This window comes from Pithys albifrons, chromosome 2 (genome assembly GCF_047495875.1).
Source record: "Pithys albifrons albifrons isolate INPA30051 chromosome 2, PitAlb_v1, whole genome shotgun sequence".
Classification (NCBI taxonomy): Eukaryota; Metazoa; Chordata; class Aves; order Passeriformes; family Thamnophilidae; genus Pithys; species Pithys albifrons.
In genome coordinates, this window is record NC_092459.1 from 38,980,118 (window position 1) to 39,007,422 (window position 27,305).

Below are 27,305 nucleotides of genomic sequence, written 5' to 3' on the forward strand. Positions count from 1 at the left end.
TAGGAAAGTTATTTTCTTTTTAGCCTTTCTCTCTACTTGCTGGGTATTATTTCAATTGTTTTTAGATATATTAACATGTCTCTACCCTGTGCCTCAGAAAGGAGCTTTACACCAGAAACCTTTTGGCTTAAACAAAACCACTTACAGCAGGCAATCTTTGTTATTTAATATACAGATAAAATAAATGAAGTGTATGAAACTATGAGGTTGGGCATTAAATCCAAGAAACCTGTGAATGTACAAACATAGAGTCAATTCTAAAGACTATTGCTACCTTTTAGGAGAATGCTTATGTTTATTTTCTGTCTTTTTTTTTATTTTCTCAAGTGTTTTCACAGATGTGATATGTACAGAAAAGACAATGTCATTCTATGTAACAGCTTGTTTTAAAACAGTAAGTCAATGTTTCTCCACATCAGAAAAAGACTACTCCTAAAAATTAAAAAAAAATCAAAGCAGTTCATACCGGCAAAGTAGTGACTCTGGAAAACTGGACTTCAGACATTCCTCATCATTCTAACCACAACAAATTTGTGCTCTGAATTTTTAGTTTTCACATAAAAATAAATTACAATCCCTTTAAAGGAGGGCATTGTTAAATGATTTGAAAATTAAAAATCTCAAATGGTTGCAGAAAAATCACTGAAATCTTACAGTTTTCTATGCATATGCCCAAAATAAAATATGACAGCATTAAGCACACAAGTAAAAAAAATAGTAACAGAAAGCAATAAGAGGCAAAACAATTTTCTTCTCTATATACAGAAGTATTTTTACATGAATAACAATAAATGTCAAAAATACACAATTTTGAGTACAAAAGAATCATTTCATCAATAGATTTGTACAATTGAGAACTGTGTAAGCAGCATGCTTTGACAGAATGAATTAAACTGCAACATAATTCAAAATACATTCATTTAAATCCTCCATACTAAAAACATCTGAAAATGTAACATGAGGAAACACAGATTAGTAATGATGAACATTTCTGGAGAAGAAAGTTATAATTCCCAACTAAAGTCAAGAAGGACCAATTGAGTTTTTTAAATCCTTGGTCTTGGTCAAGCCCACTAAAATGCCTCAGTAGCCCAATTTCTGCCAACATATATATGTTTTAATATTATGAATGTTAGCATGGTTATGAAGGATCCTTGGCAGGATCACAGGCAGCAAGACTGAGGAGTGTAGAGGTCTTCAGCTAGGTTCTAGGAATTCAGCTGCAATTATCAAGGCACTGCTCTAGAGACAGTATATTAGACACAATAGCTCAAATAGTTCTGTAAACACTTTATTACCCTGGGGACACTTTTACACCACCTTGTTTTCTGAACACCCTTTTGTTCACTGTATGGTCTGATCACCTCAAAAAACCTGGTAAGAGTGAATACTGGATCACTACATAAATCACCTCTGAATTTGGGCAAGCAAATTGGGTTTCTTTTCTCCAAAGATCAGCAGATGCAGCTCTGAGGAGAAACCTTGTTATAGTCACTGTAAACAAACAATTATCAAGACAAATTAACTGTCTTTGATGTTTCTACTTCACAGCCAGTGCTTATCAGAGATCACAAAATCCCCACAAAATGTTTTCCCTTCAAAAAAGTAATTTCACTAACTTTCCTGTATTACTCATCTTCCTTCCTTCTTCAATGACTATGTTTTACAACACTTATTCAAATCTCTTACACTGTAGCACTGGAAGACAGTGAAAATACCTGTTCCTGCCATTTAAACAGTGTACGCTCTCACTCTGTCACATTAACTCTAAGCACATCTTTGCTGCTTTCAGAGATAAACAGGCATGACAGCTCTGAAATGGAAAATCCATACTAACCAGTTCATAAAATTCTGCTATCAATGTAAATGTAATTGAAAAATAAAAGCTTTACTGGAAAGACACACTAAAACACACTGGTTTACAGTGGAACTCTTTTACTGTCTGTCATTTCAATTAGAAAAATCCATACCATCATCAGTGAAGTAGATAAGGAAAGGAAAGGAAAGGACATTGATAACATTGCCACTACTGGGTAACATATAACTTTACATGTAACCCACAATCTCAGCGAGCAGCTTTTTTTTAAAAAATGAAATTAATAAATTCAAAATTATTCCTTTTATGCTCCTAAAATTTAAATATTGCCAACATTTTTACCAATAGCTGTCAATAAGAAGAGAGAAAACTTAAATTAGTTCTTCATTAAAGACCTAAGTGTGTGAATGTTTTGTTCTCCTCAGGAATCAAGCAGTCCCTGGACATCCACACAGAACAAGGCATTTCCTTCATGCAAACATGTTCTGTGTGGATAGACAGAAGCAGAAAAAATTGCTATTATTTACTCCTTGAGTACAAGAACAACGAAGAGGTCCCATGCTTTCGGGCACTGAAAGACAGATGGAAGAAAGAGAAGCTCAAACTCTAGCTCTGATTGATAAGTTTGTTGTACATCAATGCCCCTGTTTGCAGTCATGGGCCCAAAAAGCTCTCTGCAAGGACACACAAAATCTACAAGCACTCTACCACAGCCTCAGAGCTAATGGGGATCTGGTTTCAAAGCCCAAACCTAAGTCTTAGTTTACTTATCTCATAATAAATATTTATTTAGCTGATTTTAAAAAATAAAAAACCCACTAGTCTGGTTTGCCCTCATCAAGGAAAATTTTTGCCTTTCTGCTTTCAAGGCAGGTACCAAAACAGCCTGACATTAATCAGAAAGGTAGTTTGGCATTTCAGGAAGAGAAACTGATACCTAATAGATGAGAACAGCAGAGTAAACCCTTGAGGCAGCAGCCACTATAGAGACAAAGGGGCAATGAAAAAAACAATGTAAAGTAGTACTAGAGGGAAAAAGGGAATTTAACTTATAACCCCAGCAAAATCTGCTGGCTGACTGTTCTACAGAGTAATGGATGAAAGAGGATAAATTTAGATAAGGTATAGGAAGAAATTCTTCCCTGTGAGGGTGGTGGGGCACTAGAACAGGTTGCCCAAAGAAGCCACGGATGCACCATCCCTAGAAGTGTTCATGGCCAGGGAGGATGGTGCTTTGAGCCACCTGATCTAGTGGAAGGTATCCGTACTTGTGGCAGTGGTGTTAGAGCTAGATGATCTTCATGATTCCTTCCAAACCAAGCCATTCTATAATTCTGTGATTCTATGATTGTCTGTTTATGGTTTTGGTCTGATACTACAACTGTAAAACAAGCAAGCTGAGGATTTCTCCCCTCCCCCCCCCAATTACTGTATAGACTAAATCCTAACCTCCTCAGCTATGGGTTATTTGCTATCTCTTTGCTGGTTTACCCTATTATTTCTAATTCTATCCCAACAAATGCCTGACAGCATGATTTCAGCACTGTAGAGCACACCTAGCCTTATATGAGCTCCAAGCAGAAATGTCATTATACCAACACAGTATAAATTGCAGGCCCAAAGATCACTATTTCAGATAAGTTTCCAGGGTTCTGAGTAGCTTGTAACAGCCACAAGTAATAACTACAATCACCCTTTGCCCCATAATAAGTTTCACATGAACACCATTTTATTAAATCTTGTGTTAGCCTAAATTTCAGGTCATGATATTTTTGTAGCGCTCTTTCCCTTCCATTCCTCCATTTTCTCCTTCTAACCATCTGATAACTGAGCAGTAAATTTTCACCAATTTTTAGAAAAACAGCAAATTTGTAACTGCTATAACAATATTAATTGCCCTCCTAGAGCTTACAAGGGTGTTTCATTGAAATTCAACAACATAACTAATAATAATAATAGCAATAATAATACACCTTCAATACAGAACAAAATATTCCAATGAACAAATTATATAGTAAATTTTGTAAAGTGCACAAAAATATTAATGGAAATATTTAAAAAGTTTTCTAATGCTATCATGAAAACTTCTGAAATATTGTTAAATTAAATAGAAATAATCTAATGAGGCTTTTTGGCTCTAATATATTGGCAGACAGCAGCAACATTTTTCAGAAAAATTACACCAACTAAATACACCGTATCTTAGCAGCATAAAAAAAGTCCCTACAATTAGATGTAATTGCAGGCCTGGTAAGCATTAACCTGACAAAATGTTCCAAGTGTAGTTTTCCTTTAAAAGAATGGATTTCCATGGAATCCCAGAGGTAACATTTGTTATTTTGTTTACACTGTATTCTGGTAGTAAACCTAACTATAACCAATCACTTTCCCTCCCTCCATCATTCTTAAAATTGCACAGAGTACTGGAAAATTTAATCAAGTTATAAGGTATGGCCACACTGAAAAAGCCATATGAAACAAACCAAAATTCCATCTAAAGCCTAAAAACAAATAATCTCAGAAAACAACATTCATTGTCAAACAACGGCAGTTTCAAACCACCGACCGGTGCTCTCCACACACATAGATGGCACTGGGTCGAATGCGGCGCCTCGTATGGCCAGGGAGCTGTGGCAGAAACTTGAAGAATTTAGGCATCAAGTCTAAGCATGCATCATGAAACTTCTTAATCCTCCAGTAGTAAATCAGTGGGTTCAGTGCAGACTTGAGGTAGCAGAGCCAAAGGAGCCAAGTGCTTATCTCAAAAAAGTTGTGCTTGTAGTAGAAGTGGCTGTTGAATGTGGCAATAAGGCTGTAAGTGGTGAATGGTGCCCAACAGACTATGAAGACAAGGAACAAAATCAAGATGGTTGTGAAGGCACGAGTTTTAAAGCTCATATCAATATTCATCTGAAAAGGTCTCTGTAAGCTCATGAGACCAAGTTTGCTGGCCTGGCTGAGACATATGCTATCAGGGTGGCTATGGATACGAACTGCATTGTGGCGGACGGTGTTGAGTATGCCCATAAAAGAGTACAGCATTACCAGGAATGGAATAAAAAATGAAATTAGCAAGATAACTATCACGTAGGCTCGGTAACCTGGGCTTGTAGAGTAGCCAAAAACACACTGTGGTGCTCTCGAGGGTATCTGTAAATTAGGATTCCCTACTGATAAAGGAAAAGCGACAACAAAGGATGTTGCCCAGGAAATCACAATGAGAATCTTTGCACGGTAAGGGTTCAGTTTGTCTTGCCTCTGAACTATAATAAGAAATCGGTCAATGCTAATAATGAGAAGAATGGCTACCCCCTCTATGACAAAAAGCCAGAAGAACATGGCCGAAACTCTGCAAAATATATCCCCAAAAATCCACTGAGTGGTAATGATTGTTATCAGAGCAAATGGCATATTCAGCACTGCCAGCAGCAGGTCTGCAAAAGCCAGGCTTGCTAAGAGGATGTTAATTGCAGATCGCATAGCTGCCTTCTGGTAGACCATGAGGCAGACAACAAAGTTTCCAAGGAAAGAAACCAATAGGATAAATATCATAGCAGCAGAAAGAATGATCTGGAGTGGCAAACTCAAGCTCCTGAAAACTTCTTGCGATGGCAGGATAGCTGTAGTGTTTACCAAAAAAGTACTTCTCTCAGTGGTGAGCACAACACCTGAACTATATCTCAACGGCTGTGTTGTGCCACTACGAAGCAGGAACTGGGGAGTGGTAAAATTCGTATAGGCATTTTCATAAACAATGAAAGTAGCATTTGAGGTCCCAGAGTGGGCCAGCGTCAACATTGCTGAGAAAACCATTGCTTCAGGAATAATGAAAGCAGAACCAAAGGTCTTCAAGGCATTTCATCTTGTTCAGGCAGTATTTTTAACTAATCATTTCTCAATCAAAATTCAGTTTCTGAAAGCATCAAAGTTCTTAAGTTCATGTCAGTATTTCCATCTGAAAAAAAAAAGAAGAAAGAAATGTAAAGAAAAACAGTAAAACTCTGAAAACAATGGGAATCAAATGAGTGCTCAAATGAAGCATCCTTAATATATGTTTACACTTCAGGTTGGCACAATTTATTTCAGCACCAGACACAGAAGTCTAATAATGTTTGGCCTTTCTCTCCTACTCCTGTAGTCCTGCTGATACACACAATACTCTCAACTCACCAAGCGTTTGTTTCCTACCATAACCAAGACTGGAAAACTTTTGTGTTTGAAAACAAACTTTACTGATTAAGAGTGAATAAATCAAGTAAGTATATTTAATGAAATCTCATAATTTTTAAACTAACTTCATTATTTTGTTTTGAAATTGCTTACAGCTGGAAACTTTAACATTTTAAAGTAGCTTAGTAATGCCTATCTGCTTAGTTTGGTAAGCACTAAAAAGCCTACCTATCCAAGTTATTGTACATAATACAGAATTCTTAGTTCCGTGTCAGTCATCCACATCAGATGTCTCAGGAAAAACATACAAAACATTCTAACGTGTTACTAGTTACCAAGTAACTTGTCCACAGGATAAAAGTATTTCTCAATTTGTTGCATTTAAGGACTGTCTCATATCAAGATGCAGGAAGCTATCTATTCTTTGCTCACTACTACTCTTTCCCTGGCAGCAAGTTTTCCTGCTTTCACTGGTCTAGGCATGTCTTGGTTAATTTATCTAGGTATTTTCCTTGTAGATCTAATCCTTAGACTGCTGAACTCCCTCCCTCTCATTGTACAGTCATAGAATGGTTTGGGCTGGAAGGGACTGTAAAGATCATCTAGTTCCATCCCCTCTGCCACAGGCAGGGACACCTTTCACTAGATCACGTTGCTCAAAGCCTGTTCAACATGACCTTAAATACTGCCAAAGATGAAGTATCCACAACTTCTCTGCGCAATCTGTTCCAGTGCCTCACAACCCTCACAGTAGAGAATTTTTTCATAGTATCTAGTCTAATTCTCCCTTTCTTCAGCTTAAGGCCATTGCCCCTAGTCCTATCACTATATGTCCTTGTGAAAAGTCCCTCTCCAGTCTTGTTGCAGGCCTCCTTTAGGTGCTGACACAATGCAATGTTTCCTTTAATAGTTTACATGTACTGACTCATATCTACCATCTTTACGTGTACTAGTATTGTATTATTACATATACTTATATATACACATTCTTACAAATAAATGTTGAGAGTTGTCTCCCAGTTTCAGTGCTAGCTCCTCCCCTCTATTTTGGATTATTAAAGGCTCTAAGAGCACACTGGAATCTGATCAAGCTGGAAACCAGAAGGATTCTATGCCCTTTCAAACATCAGATCACTGCAGCCACAAACAAAACATGGGATTCACCTCATTCATTCTGGATGACTGCAACAGTCCCTTCTGGCTGTTTTCATGTTATAGTCAGAAGAGGGATAGAGGCATTTTCAGAGGGCAATCCATCTCCTCCATCTCTGCACATGGTGACAAGCTTTTGCTGCTAACACAAGCAGCTAACATTTGGTAGCACACATCCTGCCCACAGCATCTATGCAGGTTCTGCTTGCTATCAATGTCAGGCAAAAGGGAAGGGAAGAAGGAATATTTTTTATGAATTTACACAAGGACCACATGCTTTATGTAGGATCAAAAGTTTACCCTTCACTGGGTAATACCTCACCAACAAAAATGAATTGTAATACAACAGTCTGACTGATGTCCCCAGTCTGGTCTTCCAGCAATCCGAATGTAAGCCTGCTCAGGCTGCTGCCAAGAATTCATCAAGCAACATCAGCACTATGACTTGCTCCTTTCATTCTAGCTTGTAGCAAAGCCATTCCCTGACCATCTGCAAGTTCTATTGCGAGATAATTTTCAAGGGACAGACCACCATTTTTATTTAAGACAAATGAATAACCTGTGCCCTTTAATTTCCAATGATACCATGAAAAGATATTAGTGTAAACATTCTAATTAAATTGACTCTTGTGGTGGGCTGACCCAAGCTGTACATCAGGTGCCCACCAGAGATGCTCTTTGAATACCCTCCCCCAACAGACAGGGAAGAAGAAATATTACAAAAGACTAGTGGGTTGAGATAAGAACAGGGAGAGATCACTCACCTGCTACCTTCATGGGAAAAACCTCAACTTGGGGAAATTAGCTTAATTTATTAAGGATCAAATCAGAGTAGAGTAATAAGAAAATAAAACTGTATCTTAAACATACCTTCACCCCACTCCTCCCTTCTTTCTGGGCCTAATGTTGTGCCTTATTTTCTCTATCTACTCCCCACCAGCAATGCAGAGGAATGGATAGGGTTTGCAGTTCACACATTGTCTCTGCTGCTCTTTCATCCACTCCTCACACTCTTCCCCTGCCCTAGCATAGGTACCCTCCCATGGGAGACAATCCTCCATGAACTTTTCCAGCATGAGTCCTTCCCACAGGCTGCAGTTTTTCCTCAAACCATTCCAGTATAGGTCCTTTTCACAGGGTGCAGTCTTTCAGGAACAGGCTGCTCCAGCGTGGGTTCCCCACAGGGTCACAAGTCCTGCCAACAAACCTCCTCCCTCCACAGGGTTATAGGTGCTTCCAGAAGCCTGGTCTAGTGTAGGTTTCCCATGGGGTTACAGCCTCCACCTCAGCCGGCTGAAGGTGGAAATCCGCTGCACTGTGGTCCTCCGTGGGCTGCAAGGGCATAGCCTGCCTTGCCATGGTCTTCAGCACAGGGTGGAGGGGAATCTCTGCTCTGGTGCCTGGACCACCTCCTCCCTTCTGCAGAGCTTCCTCACATATTCCCACTCCTCTCTCCAGCCTGTAATTTGCTCCCACACAGTAACTTTTTCCTCCTTAAATCTGTTACCTCAGAGGCGCTTTTGTGCTGATGGACTCAGTCTTGGCCAGTGGTGGGTCCATCTTGGTGCTGACTGACATTGGTTCTACTGGTCATAGAGGAAGCTTCTCACAGAAGCCACTCTTGTAGGCCCCATGCTACCAAAACCTTGTCACACAAATGCAATAGAGTCATACAAACTCCACTTCTTAGAGGGGAGAAGAGGGAAATGCAAAACTATGACAGATGCTGATGATGAACATGAACTGTTTTTCAGGGCAATTTAATAAAAATTAAGGTCAACTATAAAAAGGCATAGAGGGATCTCTTGAGAGGGAGTACCAAGCTACCAGCCTGCCCAATAAAATTCAGTGCTAGAGATAAAGCTATGCCTGTACTGAAAAAAAATTATCCACACTTTAACAGGTGTTAACCAATAATCACCATTCAGAAGAAAAACAGATCTTCAAATTTTCAGTCTGGTTTATGAAAACATTAGTCAAGTGTTCAGAATTGTTAGCAAAGAAACTGAGAAGAAAACCAGGAGCTAGCTACATACACTGTCTATTCAGATACACTACCTGCTACAATACATAGCCCATGGCACCTCTTATCTTCAGTACTACGTTCAGTTCTGCATCGCTTATCTCTATCCAAAAGTGTTGGGGAAAAGGTCAGAGGTCTGCAGAATTATTCACGGCATAGGGAAAGTGGACGATTTCTGTCTTTCATAATAGGAAAAGTCAAAGGAACAGATTGGTTGAGGTTGGAAGGTACCTCCAGAGGTCATCCTGTCCAGCCTCTCTGCTCAAGCAGCACCACCTAGAGTCAGTTGCCCTGGACCGTGGCTAGGGGGCTTCTGAGTATCTCCAAGGATGGCAACTCCACAACCTCTCTGGGTGACCTCTTCCAGTGCTCAGTCACCCTCATAGTGGAAAAAAAATTGTTTCCTGATGCTCAGATGGAACCTCCTGTTTCAGTTTCTGGCCACTGCCTCTGGCCCCATCACCTGGCATCACTGAAAAGAGCCTGGCACTGTCCTCTTTGCACCCTCCCTTCAGGTATATATATATATACATTGATAAGATACCCTTGAGCCTTCTCTGTTCTAGGCTGAACAGTCCCATCTTTCTCAGCCTTTCCTCACAGAAGGTATGCTCCAGCATCTTCATCATTTTTGTGGCCCTTCACTCTACTCTCTCCAGTATGTCCATGTGTCTCTCAAACTGAGAAGCCCAGATCTAGAAATTATTATTTCACAATTAATTGTGAAAGCACTTGACACAGGATCTTGCGGATGCCATACAGCTTCTGCAGGTTTGGAAGGCCATTTAGGACATATTTCACATGATCTTTATACAGATGTGCATGGCAGGAAGAGGTGAATCACCCATCTCCCTCTGCTGACTGCAGAGGATACATGACCTTCTGATTTGAATACAGACTTTTGAGCACATACATGCAGTTACTTGACTAATTTTAAATACACGTGACAGAATTGGCTCGCCTAGGTTACGTTTACATCCTTTATGCCACACAACTCTACACTCTGAAGCATGAAGTTCAGTAGAGGCTTGGATGATGACATACATCATAAAAGCTTTAAAGGGGGAGGGTGTATGTGTGGGTGGGAGTGTGTGTGTGTGTGAATCAAAAAAAACCAAACAACTGCTAATGCTCCACAGCAAAGTTTTAGAAAATACTACTTCATCATAAATTTTCCTTCTAAACAGAAGGAACCAGACAAAGGGAGCAGGAGCAAAAGTGTTCCACAACCCTAACTCAGTCAAAAAGATTGTACTGTGTTACATTTCTCAAGACAGCAGCATCCAGATTATAGCAAAGGACAAAGGATTCCCAGACATCTATAACCTATTCCTAACAAACCCAGGAAAAGTGATGAAGAAAAATAATATTGTATATTCTTCCTCACTATCCCAACTGACTATGCACATAGCTACCTCCTGTTTGGTGCTTCTTCCTCCCCATTGGTGAGATGCTTATATATTTTTGTGCGGTGTTAACAGGAGAATGACCTCATGGAAGCTGCTGCCTGGACCCACCCAACTGCATAAAGTGGGAAGCAAGTGCTGGCTATTTGGCTGTTGAGTAAGTCATCAGCCATATCTTTTCAAGAACGAAAGAGTGAGTGGTGGTCAGCTCTGGCAAAGACGACACCTAATCTAGTAAAAAGGACTGCAGGCTTTGGATCTCACTTAAAAAGTAGCTGTTGGGTGTTGCTCCTGTGCTCATTGCTTCCTGGTGATTTCCAGGCAGCACCCTTCTCTGTACTCTGTTTATCACACTGAGGTATGAAATCTCTCTGTGCAGTGCAAACTGAATCTGCATGCTCAGGTGCAATTTGGATTTACACTTATCTAACCTGCAGGCAATGCTCTTGCTTGGCTATCATCCTTCATAAAAGTGACTGCCAATTCAGCCAATGAATTCGAGAGGATCCCTTCTGTTGGACTCAAACATAAATTTTTCTCTTTCTCTTTTTCTCGCTATTTAAAGGGCTTCTACTATGAATATCTACATAATTATTAAACATGTCTCCACCCTTCTTCCTATCCTTCCAACTTCCCCAAAATTATGTAAAGATAGAAATATAAGATGAAAGGAACCAGTAAGATAACTTCACAGCAATTTCATTTCAGTTCTCACTCGCTCTTTAAGAAAAACAGATCCTGTAATTTCAAAGCCACAGTCATCTCTAAATGGTAATCACATAGCTTGTAAAAGACAATCATGCTTTGATAGTTTAAATGGGTAAAGCTACTGATGGTCAAGTACTCAAGCAAGAGACAGATAGATACCTTTTGGTGACAACCTTCTCACTTTTGGAACAAGTACTCTCACAGATTCTTTTCAGATGCAAAAGAGTTTCATACAATCACTTTTTTCAATTTCAGTGCTGAAGTTTACTGTGTATGCAGTTTTTCTCTCAAGCAAGGTTCTCACTCATGCAACTTTCTTTTTATGGAACATAATAGACACAATTATTTCAATGAAGTACATAGTTAAAGCTAAATAACATACAAATTCCATTCATCAAATATAATTATTACTAGAACTATGGCATCTGTTTTTAACAGCTTAAGAAGCTAAAAGGTTTCTGTTCAAAATTCGGAGAGCATGCTAAACTGTAAATAAAAGATTATATCTTATACACAAAGCCGACATCAGTCAAAACTAGTAATTCCAACAAAGACAAAACAGGGAACATAACAGTGCCATAATAACAGTTATGTTCAGCACAGATCAGAACACACTAGGAACAGCTGCCAAAATGGTCAATTATTTAATATATTTGTCTGCTAAAAGTAAGCATATTTTCAATACTGACCAGCATCAAAATTTGGTCCAGTACAGGAAAAAAAAATCAATCTTATTCAGAAACCTGAAGCTAGCAATGCCGGGAAAGGTTATCTTATTTCTTGGGAATGTTTTAAGTGGTCACAAATGGGAAGCTTCTACATGCTTTATAGCTACCATCAATGGTTTGATTTTAAAGGCAAACTTTGGTAAAAAGAATTTTTGCAACATAAAAACCATTTAAAAGGCAAAATATCCTTAGGGGAAAAACAATAACATGAAGCATGAAGGCTGTGGGCTTATTTTGTTTTCAAAACCATTTACGTGCCAATAGAAAATACTCAAGTATGTGCTCTCTGACACCCCATTATTGTACAAAGCAGCCCAGGACATACAACTCTCTCAATATGAATCAAGCATTGTTTCCTATGCAATTAAGCAGAGGCAGGAACATGTTGCAATGGAATCCTTTCTGCTAAAGCCAGTGCAAAGAATGAGTCAGAGCACAAATCAGCAGGGACAATGTTCTTACTCACCTAAAAGGAACCAGCAGTTTTCAGTTTTAATACATATTTACATATCCTAAATTGAAACTAATCAACTACATTGCATGAGTAAATGACCCATAAAACTATCCACAAGAGGCACCACTTTAATTTAGGAAATTGTCCTTTTTTTCCACTCTATAAACACTACTGTGGCAATTTTCATGGGAAAGCATTGTGGGAAACAGTCACCTCTGCTTTGGGTCATTTAGTACAACTAATTGCCCTCTTGCGGATATTTCCTTCTGTCCTGAATTCAGAGAGCCATTAACTGTCAAGAAATGTCAGCCATGGGAATCATTAATACTATTGCAAGCCACAAATATGCAAAATGTAAAGAATAATTATATTTTCTTAACTCCCAGGAAAACTCATGTTCTCAATTTGTAGCTCATGTGAAAGGACTTACACAGGGCTTGTTTAATTTCTAGTACTGTCATATCTCCCCTGACTTCTTTCACACTAACTTTCTCAATGGTCACATTAACCATACTAGTGATGAAGAGCTAAATGAATACTGTAGTACGTAAAACAACAGTAAACATTCAAAACATTATTGCAAATATACTACTTTAATTTATAGTCTCCAAGTTATTAACATTCAACTAACAATTTGGAAGCTTGTGGAGCATTGGATTAAACACAAAATCACTATATGTCAGTGTGGCAAAAAAACACAACCAAACAAAAACCAACAAGAAAACACAAAGCATACCAATCCAGACAGGCTCCCCTGAAGACCAGGAATCATAAGTCATCTTGTGCTGTTGTGTTCAGCAAAGTATTCCCTTCCAAAATAACCTGCCAAAAAAATTTAAAAAAGTAAAATGCAACACATTTGCACTGAAGGCAGGAGAAGATCAGAATAGCCAAATTTTCCCTGTAACAAAACTTTATTCTTATTGGGGGAAGTAGAATATGCTGTGTCTCCTGGCAAAAGGCATATCACAAGAATCTCACCTGTTTATTCTAAGAATCTCACTATTTAAAACTAACATTTGCCAGGACTGTAGTAACATGTTATTTTAGGTGTCACTCAGATGCATTTATTTCATGTACAGACAAACACACAGCAGACAGCTGCTGTAAGTCTTATTGGATCTAAGAAAATACATGCTTGTCCTTAACCATCAGGATCTTAATCTTGGTATCTGCAAATTCTCTCAAAACAATGACATTTAAATCTATGGGGTACTACTGAGTATCATAAAGATGATGAATAAAAAATGAAAAAAAATAAAAGTACTTTTTCAAAGTAAATCTGGAAAATTTTCCTGAATTTCAGTGCATTGCAGAGCTTGCTCTTAACTGGGAAAGACTGCTTTGGGTAGCTTTCTGTTGGCAATTAGGGGTTAACACTGTTTCATAACAACATTCCTTTTTCCCCTCCATAATAAATGATTAGTCAGGCTTTTTTGTAAGAACAGAGGGGTAAAGCTCTGTAACCCTTCATGAAATTGGAATGCATGGATTCCTGTTTCCGTCTAGAGCTTTACTTGTGGAATTACAACCTTGATGATATCAGCATTTAGACCTGGCAGAGCTACTGAAAGGGTACTCCTGAACTTTTCCTCGTTCATTCATTCATTCCCGAAACCAGCTCCTCCCTCCCAAAGCAGAAGAATTGATCTGGACTAAAATAGATCCTGGCAAGCAAATTTAAAAGCTTTACATTTCTGGCCTGATGCTGTGAGATGTTTGGGTACACAGATCATGGCAAAAGTTGTAGATTTAGCTTCTACATACTAAGGGGTATTTTAATTCAAGACAGTGTTGTTCCATAAGCAAGCACGGTGCAGAACTTGCACTTATGGATGACCATAGAGAAATTTACATCTTACCAGGTCTATTTCAATTCCCTAAACCAAAAGCTGTCATTTCCAAAGAAATGAAACAGTGAAAGTCACAGAGATCTTAAGCACTAATAATCTTAAAAATGTTTCTCACAAGCATTCAGGTTACATTAAAGACTTAGGAAGAGGCTATAAAAGGTCTTAAAAATATTATGAAATTGCTTTTCCAATGAGTCATAACTTTTGTTAGGTACTTTACTGAGAGCTCTCTACATTTATTTGCACCTAGTCTATGGGCATATTTTATCAAATTTTCAGAACAGTTTCTTGGGATATTAAATCAAACCATGGGCAAAAATGAAGCAAAATACAGAAAGTTTTCTTTCTTCACAGGCAAGCAAAAAAGCCTGCTTCAAGTCAGAAAGCTTTACCAGAGTTGTCCTAAGGCTATTTTGGCTTTTCAACTACAGAAACTTCTCCCATATACTCTCTCAATGAAAGACTGAACTCTGTGAAACTGTTTCACCTTCCTATAACATAAGGTAAAGATTTAAGGGGACTTTGTATGACATCATTCTTACTTTCTTATTGCCCCAGTATACCCAACACACAGTATTGCACTGCTTTCTGCTAAAAATAGGGGAAGAAGAATTTTCTTGTTTGTCAGTAATTTCAACAACAGCTGTTAACACACTGTTTTCTTTGGTAAGATAGGACTTACAAAATTCATCTTATAAAATTGGTAACACCATCATCAACAGCATTCTACACCGACGAATTTAAGCTGCCTCTCTGTTACACACCAGATCAGTGAGTCAGTGCATCTGTGTGTGTCAGGAGAGGGGACCAAGCCTTTAGCAGTGTCCACATGGTCAGTCAAGGAGGCTGCTGAGGCCTGTGGCCACATGGTACACAGCAAGCATGGGGAACCTGTCAATAAATAAAGTCCTGGTAACCTGCCCACATCACACCCACTGGAGCCTGTGACTGGCTGCAGCACCCCTCACTTTGGCTAAGGGGATAGGGAGTGGTCAGAGACGCAAAGGTCCCGCTGGCAGTCTATAAACAGGCATGCACGATGTCACCATTGGGCCCTGGCTGGCTCTCTTCAAAGCCATGCACATGTGACCTTCTCAGTGGTAACTATTTTTCTCTCCTCTCTTTCTTTAGTCTTTCTTCTCAATCTCTCTTCCCTTATTCTTTTCTTCCTCCTGTTGGTAATCCAAACACTTGTTTTCTGTAAGTTGTAGGTACTTAAGCAGCAGGGAGTTTGTGTTTGCTAAGTGTAACGAAAGTTCTCTATTCTACAGCAACAATTGCTAGTTCTGTTAATGTGTTGTAAAGCTTTAGTGAAGCTGGCATGTTGTATTTGTAAAACCCTTTTTGCCGAAACACCTATTTACTCACCAAATTAAAAGAAATCTCTTAGAGAAATGTGTAGTTTTTCTCCAGGTGTGAATTCAAAGTACCAAAGAACCAAAAGCTTGACAAGAGTTTGTGTGAATAAAAGTCTCTTGAAGCCTGAAATGAAAGTGTAACACCCAGTAAAGTTGGACTGTGTTGTAACACTCTCCCACAAAAATGTACCTGTTCTTTGAAACAAAATTTATTTTAACAAAAAAAATCTTTTTATAAATAGATGCAGGGATGCAAATGGAAAAGTTATTAGAATGACCACATTTGTACTCGCTTCATACAGTGTGCTGCCCACAAGTTGCTAGGATTTGGTTTAGTTTCCAGAGCAAAGTGATCAGCCTTGCTTCTGCTTTTCCTACAGGGATTCATTTCATGCTACAGCAAAATTACACGCCTGCCCAAGAGTAGTCTTGCTGCTGCAATACAGATTTACCTCTTGTCACTTGGCTCACAGAGAAGAGGTGCTGGTAGAAAGTTAAATGAGGTGACAGTATTTCAGCAACAGAAATGCTCCTGTTTGCAGCAGCCTGCTCTCAGAGTTCTTAAAGGCTGCAACTGCAAGATTTAGCTGAGAACTAAACAAAGATTTTGTTTATATGCATATTTATGTATTTATATTATACACTTCTTATACATATAACACATGTGCATGTGTGCATATATTTTCAATACTTACTAGCATTTCTATGTAGCCAAACACAAACATAAAATGCTTTGTCTAAATTATTTCATTAAAAACCAGGTACATGTTACAGTAGTAACTTATTTTTCATACCCTAGAAACAGAGACTAAATAAACTATCTAGTTCTTAATAGTTATCTATGTCATCTAATTGTTTTAATAGCTTCTGAATTATTTTGGCTCATGCCAGCCAACTGGAATAACACTTTCAAGATAGAAACTATTTTGGAGAAACCATCCTAGTTGGAAATCTATCCGTACTAGAGATTAAAAAACAGATTAAGACTTTGTATCTGGACAACTCTCAGTGCGAGATGACACACTACAGATGTTCAGACTTTGTGCAATATAGGCACTAAAAATTTCTGTACAGACCCAACCAGCAGGGATTGGAACAGGCATCACAAACAGATAAGAAGTTCATTTAATTTGAAAGCCAAAAATATTTAAATTAGTCCATCTGGTGATTTTGAAAACACATGTGTTTTAATGTAAGAGATAAGTACTTCAACTTTTTCTGGTTTGGGGATTTTTTTATTATATAAACACAAAGCAAACAAATAAGAAGAATTCAACTGAAGAATTCAAATCCCATCTTGTTTTGAGTAATTATGCCCCATAAATAATATATCTGAGAAAAGTTATAACCGTTTACCTGTATGTTCAAATTTATACCTTTGTACACATGGGATACAACTTCAAAAACCCAAAGCAGACTCCTGTGTTAGGTTTTCGTGTTGCCCTTCACCATCTATCTATCTGGTCTCACCAGGGCTTTTTTGGAAGTGGGTAAAATTCTAAATATATTGTATCTGGATATACACTCTAGTCATTCCTTTTGTCTTAAACCACAACTCACACAATGCTGAGAACATGGATTCCATTACCTTCTCTAGCTTTTCAGTTTCCAAGCCCACCAACCTGCAAAGGGATTTTAACTGCATGAACACAAGGCACTCAAAGTAGAGCAGCAATGCCAAATAAGTGCATTACTTTACCTCTTACATTGCAGACACTGGTAAGTGGGATGGGGACGATTCACACCTTATTTATATGCTTTTTAAGGTCAGAGATCTGCAGGTATTTCAGGCTATGCAGAACTTTTCCTGCCTTCTCCTTGTCCAGTCAGTCCATCTTACCAACTGGAGCGATTGGTGTCTGTCCTGTAGGCTCAGCTTACTTAAGTCAAGTCCCTATTAGTCACATTCTTAGCTAGAATGGCTCAGGTATGGCCTTTTCAGTGTTAAGAAAAAACCCCCTCTGCTGTATCAATCAACAACCCTGGTTTGAAAACCTGATACATTTTCAGCAAAAACACTAGTAAAAAAGAGCCAAAGTCTCTTTTTGGGCAGAGCAAGTATCGAAAGCACAATTCAATTACCTTGCTCTGAGCAACTTCATATATGTATAACAAATAGGTATAATATAGATGTTAAACACTTTATACATGAAGTTAAAAATCTGTAACTTCACCAGATCCATAGAGGCTCTACTTTGTCCAAAGCACTTTGAAGAATCTCAGTCACCTCCTCGTCCCAGTTTTTCAGTAGAACCATATTGCTGCCAGGTCTGTGGTTACACTGTCATCCATCCACTGGTCAGTAGTCTTCATGATTATTTTAGGATCTGTTTTACTGTACAGCTTTTGTCCATTTTCTAATTTCAATAGGAAATTTTTGTTCAGTGACCCACACAGGTGGTCTGAGTGGGAAGTTAAGGTACCTTTTGTAAATACTAACAAAGCAATGAAAACTAATGAACTGTAACATACAGGAAATTGACTTCTCATCACATCATCTATCTACCCACCTAAATGAGTTTAAAATACCAGCTTCAAGCAGTCTGATGTTCTAGGGACATTCAGTTGCCACTTCATTTATAGTCTGTTTCCTTAGCAACACTATAATCCATCTGGCTGCAGAAAAGTAAATTCCCAAACCATATCCTTCCATACACCGGAAACAGGCTTAAAAACATTTATATTTTAAACAGCATACAGTCATCATGATTAGTGAGTATAGAAATGAATCTGGAAAGGCAATAATGTTCTTAAAACACACACACACAAACCTCCCTCCTCTAGTTCGAATAAGTGGTTCCTGTACTGAGAATACCTTTCACCAAGAGTTTCAGAAATGGAAATATTTCATCTTTGTGTCACTATGCCCAGCTGATGAAGCCTTCAGAACTGCCCATGGTCAATAAATTCTCCTAAGACTTTTCTAAGAGAACCAATTTGAAAGACCTGGGATGCAATGCTACTAATGGCAGCCAAAAATAAATCTGATGAAAACTAACCACATAACAAAGAAGAGCCACTTGTATTAAAAATAATTCCTCTTCAACTTTTTTCATCTAAAACTATAAATCACATTATACAAATTAAACTAAAAATCCAGTACCAAACAGCAACATTTAAACATTAGGACTGTAAAAATCCCAAATTCAAAATATTCAGGAAAGCCATCTTAAGGACTAGAAGATAACTAGCAATTCCCAATGAAACTTGATAGCATCAGATCTTCTATCACCAGGATGAATGGACACAACTTAAAATCACAGAACATATTTTAAGCATACACCATTTTGCATGAATTTGGCCACTTCATTCTTGCAAAAGGGAATTTCATTCTCATCTAGTTATGCAGAGTAGAACCACTTCCTCGTTGCCTGTATTTCAAAGGCCTGTTAATAGCAAGCCATTCTTTAACCACCGAAGGATTCTGATATGCAATGAACCATTTCAGTGATAAACCTGCATAGCTCTGCCTGACTCTACCGCACACAAGTCCATATTGCCTGACCTGCTGACAGAAACTGAAGACAGATTTGAGCTGGCTGAATTGGGTAGGCCCTTTGGCAATGTCTGGCAACTTTAGTAATTAAGTGCTCATAAATATGAAGCCCCAACCTCAGACCTTAGGTAAGGCTGTTTCCTTAACACCATCTGTTTCTACATACACCACCCTCCTGCCCATTTTCATCCTACTAAGGCTGAGACTGATCCCACCTAATTTCAACACAGCTTTGAGGTAATCACCCAAGCTTACTGAGCAGTCACATAGAACATGCATTTCTGGAAAGCAAATTTATGTAAAATGTATCATATATCTATTTATCTTCTTTCTTAACAGTAGTGTATATTAGCACCTTTATGTGCCTACATCTGTCTGTGTACATCTCCCTGAAAATCTGATTCAGGCATATGCATCTATGTAAGAGCTACATAATGCTCAAAAGGTACTTTCCACCATTCTTTAGTTTCAGAAAACTAAGGAAATTGCCCTGTCAACAGCTGACACCAGGCTACCCCAGGAGTCATTCACCAGGGCCCCCCTCCCTGGAGTTAAGGTGATGGGATCCTCAGTGTGCTCTGGAGCTTGCTAGGAGCCCACAAAACACCACATCAGAGTCAAGATCACACACCTTTCTCATAATTTTAGAAGTGTGAGATCCTGGAAGACCACCAAAGTGACTGGTCAGTCTCTGACTCAATGCGTAACTCACACTCATTTATACTGGCATCAAGAAACTAAGAACCTGGTTATTTATTCAAATAGCTGCATATATAAGAACAGAGACAGACTTTCAAACCAGTGAGAATATTCCAGGGCTATTAGATTTTCAGCCTTGCTGACAATAGATCAAAGTATATCACCTTACTGGTACTGGCAGTGTACCGTGGAGATCCTTTTTTAAGTCTATTATTTGTGGTGGCCTTGAAAATACACATTTAATCCAGTTTACTTGGATCTAGCAGTTTAACAGCTGAAGTGCTATTACCTGAGATTTCATGCTTTGATTTGGTGTCTCCAGAAAAGATGAATGCCGTTGGAAATTGCCTTCTTAGCAAAATGAAGGGAATGGGGATGGAAAACACTCTTAACTTCAGTCAGCAAATGCACTCAACCCCATCCCTATCCTTGTAATAAAATGCAATGGAAATTTCTTATGGCAGCTGCAGATGTCCCAATATCAGTAATGCATAGTACAACTTCTCCCTGTTATAAATACTCTCAACATGCCTTTATGAGTCATTATTAAATATTGCCAAATTTCTTTTAAATGTCACCTCCTTATCATAAATGACACAGTTGGAGCTTGAGCAGACATGCTGAATGAATTCAGTCGTGTGAAGGATGGAAATAGCTCTTCTCAGCTCTACCAACTCATGAACCTTTCAAATCAGAAATAAGGAAAGTGGTGGGAGACCTCACTGGGACTCCACTAATTTTGCTTCAAAAACAAACAGGTAGTTCCTCTCCAGGCCACATAATTCTTCCAGAGTACTCAATATAAGCATATGGAGGTCTGGGGTTCTAGTGTGCATGTGTGCATTGTTGAGAGAATGGAAGTGCAAATACAGCAAACATAGTCCTTTAATGTTTCATAATATGTCTTTGGCTAGATGTAGGAAGTTTGGATTTTTATTTGATTTATTTTGGTTCTTAAAATTATTTTGGTAATGAGATGAAGCACAGGCAATTTGTACACAAATGCAATCTGAAATCATTACCTGTACTTTGGAGTTTATATATGCAAAAGTATACACACATAGAGTGATATCAAAATATCATGTATATTATATTCAATACTCCTAAACACATCCACAAATCTCATGTAAGTCTCAAGAAAAAGGTCTAGGAAAATTCAGAAGTGACAACGGACATAAGAGTGGAAATCAAAATGATCAAGTAATAAAAGGCTTGTTGGAGTATTACCTACTGAAGGTAAGAACTTAATCAACATATAATGTGTTTTCAAATTACTTTTCAATTCTTTGACAAAAAAATCATCTCCATTTTTCTCAAGACATCAGTCTCTGTTCTATCATTATACACAATGAACCTTGTACAATTCTTTGAAACGGATAATGTTGTGAATTACGCTACTGATCTAGAAGACTTGTAGCAATAACCACTTCTAAGCAGTATCAGGTTTTGAAGTTCTAAGACAGCTTTAGAAAGACAGGATTATTATTTTGTAATTTGCATTAAAAATGAATGTTTTTTCTTCTTTGTTGCAAAGTTTTCCCCTTGTGCTCAAAGCAACCCAAATTAAACACCTTTTGTTTGTGAACTTTTTTCTATCGCTTTTCCCCTTTTCCTGTTTTTAAAACAAGAATATAACTTGCACAAGACAATGAGATAATGAAGATAATTTAAATGTTCCTTAAGAACTGAGATATTATAGAGATGAATACCACCATAGAAGAAAACACACACTTAGATTTATTTATTAAGCATTCACAATAGGTTGTAAATAAGGCATGTGATCATATATTGAACAATGGCAAGAAAATAAAGGACTGCAAATCACTAAAGATTAACCTTGCCTAAAGGCTGTTGTTCTAAAAGATGGATAAGCAAGACTAAAAGAGCCATTGAGACTCTTATGATACAAAGAAGAAAGACACTGAGTAAGTAATAAAGCCACATATATGACAAACCACTTCATGGACAGGCTTGTTTTTCTCCCCTGACTGTGCCTGAGAGGCTAGTTGAGACTATCTCAGTACCATCATAGTACTCTGCAGATCATTTCTAACAGAGCCCTGAAAGACAGCCTATAGTCAGCGGGTTTAAATTTTCTGTGCAGGGGTCCATACACGTAACAAGGCTGAAAAAAATCACACAACAAGATAGTTGGCTTTTAGAAGCTCGGCTTGAAGACTTAGCTTTACCTCCTAAGCCACCAGCATCCATTTGCTGCACACAGTGAGGCAGTCACCTGATGGAAAATACAATGCATGATCATGTGGGAGAAAGGAAGAAGAAATTTCAAACATCATATCTGTTTCAAAAAACAAGGCTAGCAAAAGGTTTTTATTTTTCCCACATAAACAAAAAGATAACCCAGCTGATTTGATCAGCCTCCTATTGAATAAGATGTGCAAACCTGGCTGGGAGATGATTGGTTTTTACATGCTTGGCAAAAGTTACCTATATTCCTGACAGAAAGTGTGTTATTAAAGCATCTGAAAAATATCTGTTCCTTTTCAGGAGCACAAGAATCTGACTCTTCTTCACAGCAAAGGACAAAGGACAACACACACAAGCTACAGTATAGGTAACTTCAATTAGGCCTTAGGAAAAAAAAAGGTTGATAGTGACAGTGGTCAAACACTGTAACAGGTTACTCAGAGAGGCTGTGAAATGTCCATCTTTCATGATATTCAAAACTCAGGTGGACAGGATGCTGAGCAACCTCATTTAACTTTCAGTCAGTTTCAGCAGTGAGCCAAGTGTTGGCCTGCATGACCTCTCAAGGTCCTCAAGTATCAATCATGTTCCAGCCTCAGTCCACTTAGGCTATAACAGTGATTATTTCCTCACAAAAGCCTGTAAAATCTAAGCACTTGATCTGAAAGACTGTTTCCCCTCTGCTTTCTTGATATGCTTAGTCAGCTCACCTCACCCATGCAACCGTAAGGCTGCTTATTAGATTACAATAAAGTATTTTAACTGGCCAACTAAAGTGACCAGCAACTACAAAGTCATATTAAATCAACAAAGTAAAGGATCTGGCAGAAAAATGTAGGCAGCAGCTGGGCAACATGATGGCCCAGAAGAAACATGTCAGCAAAATATTGCAGGGAAAACAACAGTAAAGTCTCCAGACAGCATTGTGGATAATAGAATGGAAAGTAAGTATCAAAGTTTCACCATCCTCTAATTCAGTGACATTATACTATATAAAAATTAAGAGGTCACATGGATTTCACAATCCGTATATAAAGCATGCTACTTCCTCTCATTGTCAATCCACCTATGGATCACAACCTACTGCTACAACTTTGACAGTTACAGCCTGAGTTGGCATTTAAAGGTTCTAACTCTGCTAAGGACATAAGAAGTGATCAAAGCTACCCCCCCAAAAATACACCTTTTGCTTCTATTTGTTTTAGGGGTAAAAAAACCCAAAAAGCACTGGGAAAATTATACACCCAAAAATAATGTTAAAAAATTAATGCTATCATGGCTTGAAAGTTGAGCTCTGAAGACTTGAGAAGTAGCAGTTCCAGAACTTCAGTTAAACACTAAGGCATAGGCTTTAACTGTGTGACTAAATACTAGTTATCCACCCAGAATCCAGCTTCCTTTAGAAAGTGCATTGCACACAAAGATAAACAAGTGTTCAAAACTTAACTTTCTCCACAATTATTACCATGCCATATTTAATCAACACAATTCAAGTCTTGCATTAGTAACTCCAAGGAGGATAAAAATCAAGCAAAAGATGCAAAAATCATAACCATTCACTAATTTTGGTTGCCTGACTTGAGATGCAAAGTGCTTTGAAAATATCATGTTCTAGATAATATAAAGCACAGCTCCCAAAGGCCACATCATCACCACCTCAAAGCTTTAAATTTCCATACACTTCTGTTCTTATGTGGGCTTAACAATATACTTTTAAACACAGCTTGTGTATAATAAACATCGAGATTGAGGAAAATTAGGTTACAGTTATGCAAGAGATTTCTTGAAGTGCCATTCAAACCAGTGGGACACTTCTGACACTTCCAACATGTGTTTAAGTGTAAATACACCTTACTGAATCATTGCTTTTATAGAGGGGAAAAAATAAGGATAGCTCAACTTTCTCCTAAAGTACACACTGAAATGTCTAGTTATTAAGAATTGCATTTTATAAGGTTCACTCCAAAGAAATCACCTGGAATTTCACTGAGCCAAGCTGCCTGTTCAGGACAGTAAAACATTTACCCAGTCCCATCACATATGTAAGGTTCACATGTCTAAATGTTATCCTCAACTGGCAATTAGATGGTTAAACAATTTCCTATTTAAGTTCAAATTGTGCTACTAGCTAGGTTAGCAAAATAAAGGCTGCCAGCAAATCACAGAGGAAAAAAAATACACCATTCTATTAAAGTGTTTTATAGGTCTAAGAGAAGCACTGCAACCTGACAAAGTTTTCTGAGACTCTACTTTTGGATCCTACCAGGTTCCCTTAGGTAATAGTTACACTTTCTCTTGCCTCACTTTCCTCATTTGTAACAATTATGTCTGACAGCCTTTAGCGCCTTAAAAACAAACTGTGCTCTAACTTGTTACTGTAACAAAATAATTAGGAAAGCAGCAAACCAGCACGTGACTGCACTCACATCTAGCCATCAGGATTACTTATGGACATGCACTTCCCTGGGAGCACATTTCCGGACAAGAAGCACAAATCACATAAACCTTCCCCCAACCCTGTTTACCTGTCCCTTATGGAGAAGTGGGAAAGCCACCAAGCCTTCACCTCCCCCTCTTTACCCATGTGCACAAGATATGAAGAAACCTCTGACAGTTCTAAGCAGCTGACAATGAAAAGCAGCATTTTATAGTGCCAGAGATGCTCAATGCAAAGAAATTAAATCACCATGATTGAGTACAGTTAAGGAAGGCTACTTGCAGAAGGACAGTGTTACAGATAGACTATGTCTACACTAGTAAATCAAGCAGTGCCAGGAACCATTCCAGAGAAATGGAATTCCCTCAGTAACAGTGCTAGACTGGCACAGCATCCTTCTAACACAGGTCAGCTACAGGTCTCCCATGCACTTTTGGGGGCATGGTTTTGGATTCAACACAGGCCAGGTGCCAATCTCCATCACTAGCTTATATTCATCTATCCCGTTCTGAAAGGCAGGAGAGTTTAGCAGCATTGACAAGAGCTAACCCACACCAGCTGGCTTCGGAACAGCAAACAGTCGAGGGTGCATTTCATTAACTGCAGAGAAGTGGTCATAGCCTCTCCAGGTTTCAACTGCTATTATTCCTACAGGAATATTTTAAAGTGGCAAATGCAACAATGAAGCATACAAGCATTGCCTTATCAGCACCACCTGAAAAAAGTCACCTAGGCACTGTAGCACACAAAAAGAAAATTAGAAATTAGTAAAGCTCATCTTTGCTTCTTCCTGTTTCCTTGCATACGATCTACTAATTCCCACTGTGTCATTTATTTTCTCAGTTTAAAAAAAGTTTTATATATTTAGAATACATTCTTACAGTAAGGCTACTCTCCTATAAATGAGTAATGTAGAATAGCATGAAAGGCTGTGCTTCTCAGGGCTGATCATTTGGCAGCAAATATTTCAACTGAAAGTTATTTAGAAATTATTATTCTTCTAATTACTACTAGTCATTACCAAATTTAACTTCTGCAGACTAAAAATGTAATTACTGGTAAATCTATTATGTTATCTCAGAGCTACAGCAATGTTGGCAAATACATTTTTACAATAGATAACTATGCAAAAAACAACAATAAAACCACATTTGACAACTGACAGCACAGAGCTATCCTGTGTTATTAATCTTGAAACAAATTTCTTTGAAATTTCTTTAGATTTTCAGCTACTTAGAAATGGTCTATTTAAAACTGCCCTTTTTATAATCTGACATCTCTGACGCCTATGCTCTAATGTTAGAATGTGTAACATATCCCACAGTAAATGCATTATTCAAAACACATATTTGCAAGTGATTAAGCATCCATGTTTTCAGTAAGGATAAACAACCTCATTTAACAACCCTCTTGCGTATGGATCTAACTTGCTCTGACCATTTTAAAATATGTATGTCACCTATATCTTTATGTAAACTAACCCTTTCCATGGAAAAGTGTTTTTAGTGATTTACAAGGAAAACTTTATAATATGCTTTGTTTTATAAATACATATACATATTAGGTTGCACTGTATTATTTGACTTTTACAAAGCAAGTAGGAGGAAAACCACTCTCAAATAAAAATGACATACTCGTCTAAGTAGATAAAAAACAATCAAAACCAAGGGAGACACTTCCATAATTTTCCAGCAGCCACACGTACACCGCACTGTGACCGACAGGTTCAAGAGTTGTGCACAAGCAGGTGACAGGCAAGGACCAGACCCCCGGCCCCTACTCTGCGTCCCGGAGAGCCGGGCCAGGATTGCCGAGAGGAGCCGGGACCGCCGAGAGGAGCCGGGCCAGCTCCCGGGGATGGAGCCCCGGCCGGAAACGCGGCCCCCGCACGCCGCCCCCGCTCCGGCCCCGCCGCCGCCGGAGGAGGGAACCCCCCCCGGCGGCCGCCGGGCCCCGGGATGCGGCCGAGAGCGCCCACCGGGGCTGGCAGCGCTGCCGCCCCCGCCGCCCAACAGCGGTCCCGGTGGCGCCTCTGGGAGAGGGGGCGCCCGGCTCCGCGGTGCCCACGCAGACCCCTCGGGGCGCCGAACCCCGAGCCGTCCTGGCCCACGGACACGGATCCCCGGGGCTGGAGCGGCTTCCCGGACACGGGACCCCGGCTGGGGGGAACGGGCAGAGCCGTGCGGCAGCCCCCAGCGCTACTCTGTCCCCGCTCCTGCCGCCCGTCCCGCCGCCCCCTCGGGTCGGGGCGAGAGGCAGCGCGGCTCCGCGGCAGTCCCGCCGCGGCTCGGCTCGGCTCGGCTCACCTCACGGCGTGGCCGGTGCCCTGCGGAGCCCGGCGCAGCACAAGCCCGGCCTGACTCCAACCCTCCGGAAAGTTTCCTGCCATCGCAGCAGCCGGGGAAAACAAAAGCTTCAGAGCCGAGAGCGGGAGGAGGAATGGCAGCGCAAGCGGAGAAGTGAGCGGCATTGCTCGCCCGCCGCGCCGCTGCCGACTCCCCCGGAGGGCAGCCCGCTCAGCGCCGCCTCCCCATTTGCTTCGGGGGCGGCTCTGCCGCCCGAACAGCGCCGCGACACCTCCGGTCCGAGGAACAGGGATCCGACCGACCGCCTCTCCGTCCCCCCTCCGCCGCCCCTGCCCGCCCGTCCCGCCGCAGAGCCCCGCCCGCGCCGCGGCTCCGCCCCCCGGGGGCGCGCGCACGCTCGGGCCGCGCCGCTCCCACCGCCCCCGGGGGCCGTGGGCGCTGCCCCGGGAGCGGCACCGCCGAGCGCGAAGCTACGCTGCGCTGTATTGGGC

At 39.7% G+C, this 27,305-nt stretch overlaps 1 protein-coding gene across 1 annotated transcript; it reads right to left on the bottom strand.

The window, feature by feature from the left end:
• Positions 1 to 203: 203 nt before the first annotated feature.
• On the bottom strand, positions 204 to 27,112 carry GPR63 (G protein-coupled receptor 63). The gene is made up of 3 exons (XM_071548791.1): positions 26,815 to 27,112; positions 13,194 to 13,279; positions 204 to 5,771 (listed from the first exon to the last, which is right to left on the bottom strand). The coding sequence occupies exon 3, from the start codon at positions 5,627 to 5,629 to the stop codon at positions 4,370 to 4,372; it is 1,260 nt and encodes a 419-aa protein (XP_071404892.1). The 5' UTR covers positions 5,630 to 5,771; positions 13,194 to 13,279; positions 26,815 to 27,112; the 3' UTR covers positions 204 to 4,369.
• Positions 27,113 to 27,305: the final 193 nt, after the last annotated feature.

Bases quoted from the DNA above. Each gene is read 5' to 3' on its own strand.
- GPR63 (XM_071548791.1), bottom strand. From the start codon at position 5,629: ATGGTTTTCTCAGCAATGTTGACGCTGGCCCACTCTGGGACCTCAAAT.